General features: G+C 36.8%; 1 protein-coding gene across 6 annotated transcripts in view; it reads right to left on the bottom strand.

The window, feature by feature from the left end:
* Homer1 (homer scaffold protein 1) overlaps positions 1 to 9292 on the bottom strand; it is a 105776-nt gene that overhangs the window by 59756 nt on the left and 36728 nt on the right. For all 6 annotated transcript variants that reach the window (XR_003844809.1, XR_003844810.1, XM_021208237.2 and 3 more), the window contains exons 2-3: positions 6149 to 6305; positions 1303 to 1434 (exon numbers count right to left, since the gene is read on the bottom strand). Coding sequence is in view for 4 of the 6 variants with exons in the window: in XM_021208237.2 (XP_021063896.1) it covers positions 1303 to 1434; positions 6149 to 6305 (289 nt within the window). In the remaining 2 variants the exon portion in view is untranslated. The remainder of the gene's footprint in view (positions 1 to 1302; positions 1435 to 6148; positions 6306 to 9292) is intronic.

Here is a 9292-nt window from a genome sequence, read left to right as displayed (position 1 = left end):
TAGGGGGCTGCAACCCTGTAGGTGCAACAACAATATGAACTAACCAGTACCCCCTGAGTTTGTGTCTCTAGCTGCATATGTAGCAGAAGATGGCCTAATAGGCCATCACTGGGAAGAGAGGCCTCTTGGTCTTGCAAACTTTATATGACCCATCACAAGGGAAGGCCTGGACCAAGTAGTGGGAGTGGGTGGGTAGGGGAGCGGGGGCGGGAGAGGGGGTATAGGGAACTTTTCGGGATAGCATTTGAAATGTAAATAAAGAAAATAATAATAAAAAAAATTTGAGAAAAAAAAAAGAAATACATTGTTTTAAGTTAAAGCGCTGAGGTCATCATTAGTACCAAAGGAATCAGTATTGGTTGTAATTTTTACCAGATTATCTTTATAACATTCAAGTTGAAAATCTTAATGAATTCTCGGATCTCAAGAATGCAAAATTAGCCTCCAACAGCATCCTAGTGAATTGTATTTCCCCAACTTTTCCGAATTCTATGCCAACGTCCTTATATGAATATGTAAAGCCAAGACCGGATACATTTTTTTTTTAGCATTGCTATTATTTATTTAGTAGCTAATATCTACTTATTAACAAATAAAAATCTTATTTATGTTCCTGGAAAAAAAAACAAAAAGAACTCAAGGTGCTCCTGAGTTAAGCATGAGATGACTTTATTTACAGCAGGACAACTATTTTATTCTAGTATTTAGCTTGGTGATGCTCTGCATTTTATGTCTTTCTGGCCATCATAATTCATTTGATCAGCATTATTCAAGAAATTCCTCAAAATACTGAATCTCACTCTGTACGGCAGACATTTCTACATCCAAGCAAATCAGTGTCATACTAAGGAACAAATGACATCAAAATCCACCTGAAATCTATATTATGTCAACTTTAAATTTTAATAAAAAGTTTGGAATTTTGATGGTTACTTATCGTGCAGGCCATCTCCAACTGAAGGGTACTATGTTTTGAGCAAAACCCGTTCTAAATAGAGTTCATACTTTTTACTTCCTCTACACAGGTAATGCAATACAAGAAGCCCTTTTCAACCAGTAGTGACTGTCTTAATGTGCACAATAAGTCTTCACGAAGAATTATGAACAATAGATATTTTTAGTTTAGTATTGTTTACATTTATATAACATTTAATATATTAATATTCTTATTTTATAGTCACTATACTTCTCAGAATATTAAAGAAATTTCTCCTATATTTTGTACTTGGCACTTTCTATTTATATTTAGGACACACAAATTAGAGATGAATATTTCCATGAAGATTTTCTGAAGTAACTTACTTTTGAAAGATGATGCTCAGAGGAGAATCCCAATCCATAAACAGTGTTTGCCCGGCTATCAGCCCATTGACCAAACTTTTGAGATGTTTTAGTAAATGTCATGTTTGGAGTGATGGTGCTATTTATTATTGCCTGAAAATAAAAAAACAAACAGAAGTCCATTTCAGTTGTATAAAAATAGGATCACTTATAACTTACAAAGTTAAACAGATAAAGATAATTTGAGTGATGGCAATGTAGAAATATATGACTAGAAGAATTATAGATACATGTTTAATATCTAAAAAATTCCAAAGGAGTGTGTGTATATATATGTGTGTGTGTGTGTGTGTGTGTGTGTGTGTTCATATGTACATGTGCTTGTGGAGTTGGACACCTCAGATGATCACATGTGCATGTGGCCTACGGAAGTTAGACACCTCAGATGAGGAGATGACCTGCTGCAAGGTTAAGTTGGCTAGATAGCAAGGTCGTGGAATCTATCTGTCCTGACATCCCTAGTGCTGAGATTACTAACATGCTACCAGTACAGCACATGTGTGGTGGAGATAGAACTCAGATCCTCACATCTGCTGAAAGATGCATCTTGTAAAACCATCCTTTTTAACGAGCTGATAACAGACAAATGATAGAGTGCCTTTTATCTTGGTTGTAGAGCTAGTGCCCCTTTTCGGTAGTGTGGCCAGCCAACTCAGGACCTTGCATATACTAGGTGAGCGAGCCTTCTAACAGCTTTGCATGTGGTCAACCTCTTCCTTTTGAAGGTTTAGGATCACTATTTATTAATTCTGGATGCTGTTCTCTAGAAACAAATATGCTTTAGTCTTAACAGAATCTTTCAAAAATAAATATATGAGAGCTGAAGAAATATCTCAGTGGTTAAGAGAACTGGCTACTCTTCTAGAAGTATTGGGTTCAATGTGCAGCACCTACATAGCAGTTCACAAGTGTTTATAACTCCAGTTCCAGGGGATCTAACACCTTCTAATGGGTTCTCCAAGCAACAGGTATGAATGTGGCACACTGGCATGTAGGCATGCAAAACACCTAAATACATGAAACTAAATAAAAAATAAAGTCGCATAATATATGAATGAATACAAGTGATTTTCATTTTTTTTTCCAATGCAAAAGCAAGAGGTTTATTTTCTGGTGTGTCAGGATTGACATTCAATTAGTCCCTCAAGGCGAGTGACTAGGAGGCGACCCTGAATGACTATTACAAGCAGTTTTTATACTTTGTAGGGGCACAGGTTACATCAGCAAGGTTACAGTTCACACTTACTGGCTAAGCATGTTGAGTTTTAAGTCTACTGGCTACTAAGCACGGGCAGACCATGACACATTTGGACTCTATCTGGGACTTTCCAGAGGGTCAGGTGACTATCAGTCTACATTCTGTGATTTGGATTTTGATATTTTTAAGATGTATAATAAAGCTTTGTTAAAAATATGACTTACTTAAAATATATTTTCATTCAGAAAAAAGAGACTTACAATCACTTAGCAGGGTTTTTTTCCTACTATAGGAAAAAACAAACTCCTAAGAAATATTTTCATTTCCTTTCTCATAAAATAGTAAACTGTTAGCAATATCATTTCTATTTTACATTGTTTCTTAGAAAAAGTAGCATTTCACATTAATGATTAAAGATTAAGTCTGGAGATCATAACATATTTCAGGTATTATAACATATTAACTTATGTTCTCTGCCAGTGCTGGATAAAGGATTATTTTTAGCTGAGTGGACTAATGCCCCCTAAAATTAAGAAATTTCTTTCCACCAATAATAAAAAAATACATGTTGTCAAATTCAGAACTTGTCATCTAGCACACTGGTAAATGTGGAATGAAAATTCACCATTTTATGAAAAAAATGTTTATCAAGTGAAAAACACCACAAATATAAAATATATATGAACTATCAGGTATTGATGAACTTTCAACAAGGACATATGTCCTACTAAAGAGAAGATGGTACAACAGAAACTGGCTCATTTCTTTCTCACAGGAAATGGTTATGTTATCATAGCTATATAAAAGAGCTTTTATCTTTGTACAAAACTTATATATTTATAAACCATCCTCACCATTTGGTTCAAAACAGCTTCTATGAGCATACCATTTTGAAAAATGGTAAAGCATAGCTGACAAAGATTTTGACTTATGGAATTGTCATCCAATAAGACTGGGCACTGGAGAGGTGGGTAAGTGGTTTAAAGCAGCTGCTGCTCTTGCAGAAGACCTGGGTGTAATTCCTAGCACTCACATGGTGGCTTACAACCTCTGTAACTCCAGGTCCAGGGGAGCTGATGCTCTCCTTTTCAGGCACTAAGCATGCACATGGTACACATGCATACATGCAGGCAAACACACACACACACACACACACACACACACACACACGCACATATGTATATATAAAAAATAATCTTACAAAGTATTTTAAACATAGTAGAAAAAGATTGTAAACCGACAGCAATGGATCAGGACGTCTCTGATGTTCTGAGGACCTACTGGCTACCAAGCTCAATTCTGGAAACCTGAGACACAACAGTAAGAGAGGCAATGTGCTCACAGAGCTGGATGGGACAAAGTAAAGTAATAGCTAACAGAGGAAAGTCAGAGCATGTTAATACTTGTGAAGTCCCTAAAAGGACGTAAGTGGCCGTTCAGTGTTTTCCAAGAAACATTTGAGGAAGGGCCCAAGTGTTAAACAAAGTGAAAAGGGGGGGCTGGTGAGATGGCTCAGTGGGTAAGAGCACCCGACTGCTCTTCCAAAGGTCCGGAGTTCAAATCCCAGCAACCACATGGTGGATCACAACCATCTGTAACAAGATCTGATGCCCTCTTCTGGAGTGTCTGAAGACAGCTACAGTGTACTTACATATAATAAATAAATAAATCTTTAAAAAACAAAAACAAAAACAAAGTGAAAAGGGAATGTTGGCATCAGACCCCACTAACTCTAAAAGGCATGGTGAGAATACATTTCATAAGCAACAAGAAGGACCAACTAATGTACTGGTGGACGTCGGTGCTCATTTCAACCACTTCAAAATAACTTTTTTGTGACTTGTTAAAGAGATCCATTCTAATCTAAACTCTGAACCTTTCCTTGTTTCTGTATTATTAATCACTGAATCACTGAAAAAAAATGTTAAATAATCTTATGCTTGAAATTTTTATTTCTTAGATTTTTTTGATTAGGACATAACTGAGAACTTTTTAAAAGAAAAATTTTAGTGCCAGATGGAGCTAAATAGTGAGAACCTGTCACAAAAAAAGAAAAAAAAAAGACAAAAACCAACAGCTTCACGTGTTCATGCGTATAGTTCAAGGGGGCATGTGCATGGACACACACAAACACATGTGCACGCATGAGCACACTCTGGTGCTTGCGCGCGCGCACACACACACACAAAAGAATAATTGAACAGTTTCTTAGGGTTCACCATGCTTTCTAACACAATTTAAAAACAAAGAGATGGACGTGAGACAGCAGAAAAGACTTGAAAACACTGAAATGCATTTAATTCAATGCAAATTCCCCTCCCTAACACGGACTGCTTCAGCTGGCCTGTATTTCCACCTTTTAAACCCTATCTAGGAAGAGCACATTATATTTGTACTTGGGATACGGAAAATTACAGAAACTGAAAGTTCAAGGAGGGAAAAATAAATTAGCAGTCCAAAGCCTGAGATAATAGTTAATATCTATTGTATTTCCCTAAGCCAAACATTTATGAGCAGTTATTTTTCATTAAATAACACTTCACAGAAATTAACTATCATCATCTTAAGTCTTTTCAGTCATTAACATAAAAGTGAAAAGACAGACTAATTATCTGGATAACAATCCTTTTTACATGTGAAAAACAGATGCACAGAAGTTAAATAGCTTGTGCAAGGCTGCGTGGCTAGCAAACTAGAAGCAGCACAAAGTCCAATGAGGTGGTGAGGTTCTACTCTGTTCCTAACTTCTGCACTGAACTGACAGAGGTAAGAAAGGTCTCACAGCTCCAAGTTAGTTATCCTTTAACTGTGTTTTCCTAAAGGATCTTTGTTGTTGTTGTTTTGGATTTATTTACTTAATGTTTATGAGTATTTTGCCACGTGTGTGCCTGGTGCCTGAAGAGATCAGAAAGGGGTGTCAGATCCTGGACCTAGAGACTCTGGGTGGGTGCTGGGATCCAAACCCAGATCCTCAGCCCCATGCCCCGATTCTGTGATTTGAAGGAGGTATTCTAGAACATTCAAATATGTGCAGGACCTAGAGGTAGATAATCAGGACAGTTGGAATGTGCTCTAGGAGGGTAATGCTTAAGAACTCCTTCAATTCTACTGAATAGACTGTCATAGAGAGAACAGGCCTGACCCCACTCAGCTCCACCAGCTCAGAATTACTTGCTAACCCATATGTTGGTTATTATTATCAAATCATACAACCCTTTGGATTGTTAGCCTTCAAACTGTAAAGCTAAATAAACGCCTTTCTGATAGCTGGTATTGTTCTAAAAATGAAACGGTAATTGACAGAAATTTCCTTATCATTTAACATCAATACAAAACAGAGATACAAGGGATGTTCATTAGATAAACTAAGCCATCATAAAGTTGAAGACTGTATCGCTTCATATAACAATATAATAAGGGAGTTAGTTTCTACAAATAACTTGAGGGGAAAATGCTATTACTCTAAGAATAATCACTTTTTGTTCCCTAAAGTTAGGCTTCAAAAAGTCTAGAAGAAATATTTTAATGAAAATAGAAATATGAATGAAACTGAAGTTCTATGTTGTACAGAGCAAGAGAGTAAGATTATTTGAAGTAAATGTAGCTTACCTTTGAGCCATCTAAACTGATTATCCTATACACATTTCTTGTGCTGTCATAAAAATAAGATACAGTAACTGCATGCTTGCTGGTGGGTACCCAGTTCTTCTTTGTGTTTGGGTCAATCTGGAAGACATGAGCTCGAGTGCTGAAGATAGGTTGCTCCCTGAGGGAAAAACAGTTTTACTTCATTAGACAAGTGGACATACAAACTGTACAAGTGACTGCATTAACGAGAAACTTACATATATTCACAAATAAAAGAATCTATCTTTCCAGTATGAAGTGTAAGTAGTCCAATATAAACTTTGTTAAAACAATTACACCCAATTCTTGCTACTCAGAGATTCTGTACACATGAATTCAGTTACCCACTTGAGTTATCAGTAACTCTGCAGGCTTTTGTCAACTTGACACCACTAGAGTCACCTGAAGAGGAAACCTCAACTCCTGAGTTGCATGCATCAAACTGGCCTTTGGATGCAGTTTCTGAGGAATATTTTTTGATTAATGATTCATGGGGCAGGGGGTGTCCAGCCCAATGTTGGCCATGCCACCTTTGAACAAGTGGTTCTAGGTTGTGTCAGAAAGCAAGCTAGGCAAGCCAGTAAGCAATGTTCATCTCTAAGTTCTGCTTCAGGTCCTGCCCAGGCTTTCCTCAATAATGAACTGTAAGCACTAAGCCAAATAAACCACTTCCTCTCCCAAGTTGCTTTTGGTTATTGTTTGATCAAAGCAGTAAAGAACCAAACTAATAGTCAAGTAAGTACTTGTGGCTTTTTTTTTTTTTTTTAGTTTTTGCTGTATACACAGAGCAGTGGGAAACGTGACTCACCTAACCTACACTTTCCACCAGAAGATGAACAAGACAATACCGCCATCTTGTTTCAGCACTCAGACTATACAAGTAGCTGTCTTTTTAGTGGTTTGTTTTAGCACCATTTTTTGTTTGTTTGTTTGTTTTTTTCACTTCTGTGCCATTGTAGATGCTTTCACTCTTAAAATGGCCCCTCAGCAAAATGCTGAAGTGTTCGTAAGTGTTATATACTCATGGATGGGAAGTTAATGTGCCTTATGAAGAAAAGTGTGTTAGATAAGTGTGACTCAGGCATAAGTCATACTATAATTGGTCACATGTTCAATGTTAAAGCAGCAATAATAATCAATGAAAGCACACATCAACTGGGTGTTTTGCTCCCAGCATTTAGGAAGCAGAGACATGGAATCTTTAAGTTCAAGTCCAAACTGACCTGCAAACATAATGAGACCATGTCTATAAATAAATTAGATAGATAGATAGATAGATAGATAGATAGATAGATAGATAGATAGATAGATGGAAAGAAAGAAAGAAAGAAAGAAAGAAAGAAAGAAAGAAAGAAAGAAAGAAAGAAAGAAAGAACATGAAATGGGAGAACTGTATGTGCAACAATGTTATGAACTGACTGGTTTATAAAAATGTGTTGAGAGCTCATAGAAACATGACATAATATTCCCTAGGAGCAAAAGTTCACCATTTGCTAATTAAGTATTCCTAGAACCTTTATAGACCCTGGGTGTTATGACTAGTAGGATATACCATAGAATAGACTATAGTCCTTCTTTTTGACCCTGCTGCAACATTTTACACACTTACCTCTACATCATTCTGTACTAACCGAAAGGTTCCATTCAATACACTATCCTTTCCTAAAAAGTATATGGAGGACCTACTCAAAACCACAGATGGCACTTTCTTAAATCATGTAGGATCTAAAAATGTACAACAGAGTTACAAATAAAAAAACAAAACCTAATCAAAGCTCAAAATAATATTGCAAGGTGGAAAGGTAGGGCCCAAGACAACCTGCAAATAACAGGAGCACTATAGTCCAAACTTCCATGCTCTGAGTAAACAAGGTTCAGAAACAACACTTATCAGGTTATATTTGCTGTTTTTCCTTACTTTAAACAAACCTCATCTTGTTTTACTTTGTTGCATACCTTTCTTTACTGAAGCAGCTCAAGATGCTAAAAATTTTAACTTGTCATTTTTTGAGAGAGATGGGCCAGGGGAGAGGTCTTGCTATTGTAGCCCAGGCTAGTTTTGAACTTAAGGCCCTCCTGCCCTAGCTTTCTGAGGGCTGCGATTACAGTGGGTAAGTCACCATTCCTGGCTCAGCTATTAACTGGGAATATTTAATGTTTAAATCTAAATAAATCAAATTTTATTCTAAATAACTTAAAGTATGTTTTAAAGAGTAAGTTTCAAGGAAACAGAGTATAGGAAAAGTAAAGCAAAACAAAACAGCAAATAGAAGAGTGACAGCAGATGGGGTTTGTGGTAAAACGGCTCTTCAGAGCAAGCCTCATGGATGGGCCACCATATTGCCTCTCTCCACATTAGCATGCAGGGCACTGGCATGAAAAGCACCGGCCCTGCAGGTAACCTGCCTCTTTCCCAGGTTTTGTTTTGTTTTGATTATTTTTTAAATCTGGAAATACAGCCTGGTCCCCTCTTTATTAATGCTTTTTTGCCTTCTGTTTTTAAGGAGTAATACATTTGTGCTAGACCCAAAAAAGAAAGCATAACTGCTCTTTGATGGAGTCCTTTCACAGAGACATGTCAGTCTGGCACGGCAATGCGTCAAGAATTCTGCATGTAAGGAAGGTCTTACTCACTCCTCCTTTCTCCACCTTTAATCAATTGCTTGCATGGAAGCTGGCCTTACAACATGACTTATTCATCAAAACCTCTGCAGCCCCTAACTTCTTTTTCTTTTAATTAAAGTTACAGGTTAAAGTATAGCTGGTCAGATTATAGCTAGCTCCAACGCACAGGGAACTGAGTCACCCACAACGTCATGAAGGCATTTAAAGGGAGGCACCAATATGACTGAATCTTTGGTTGCTTACAACTGACAGAGATAAAAGTTATAGTTCAGATAATATAGTTCAAACACAATCACTTATATCAAGTAAAGACTCTCCATACATTAACTTCCTCGATTTACATTAAATTCTTCAGTAACATCTGCTAACTGGCCATCTCATAAGCAAATGGCATTTGGATATCAACTAAGTATACATACTGCTCTGTTCAACGTTCTGAATAAATGGCTCCTTAATTAAAGTTGAATTTAAGATGTCAGTGGTAAAAAAAAAAAAAAAAAA

The sequence above is a fragment of the Mus pahari genome, chromosome 11 (genome assembly GCF_900095145.1).
Source record: "Mus pahari chromosome 11, PAHARI_EIJ_v1.1, whole genome shotgun sequence".
NCBI classification, from domain to species: Eukaryota; Metazoa; Chordata; class Mammalia; order Rodentia; family Muridae; genus Mus; species Mus pahari.
This window is presented reverse-complemented; position numbering and strand designations above follow the sequence as displayed.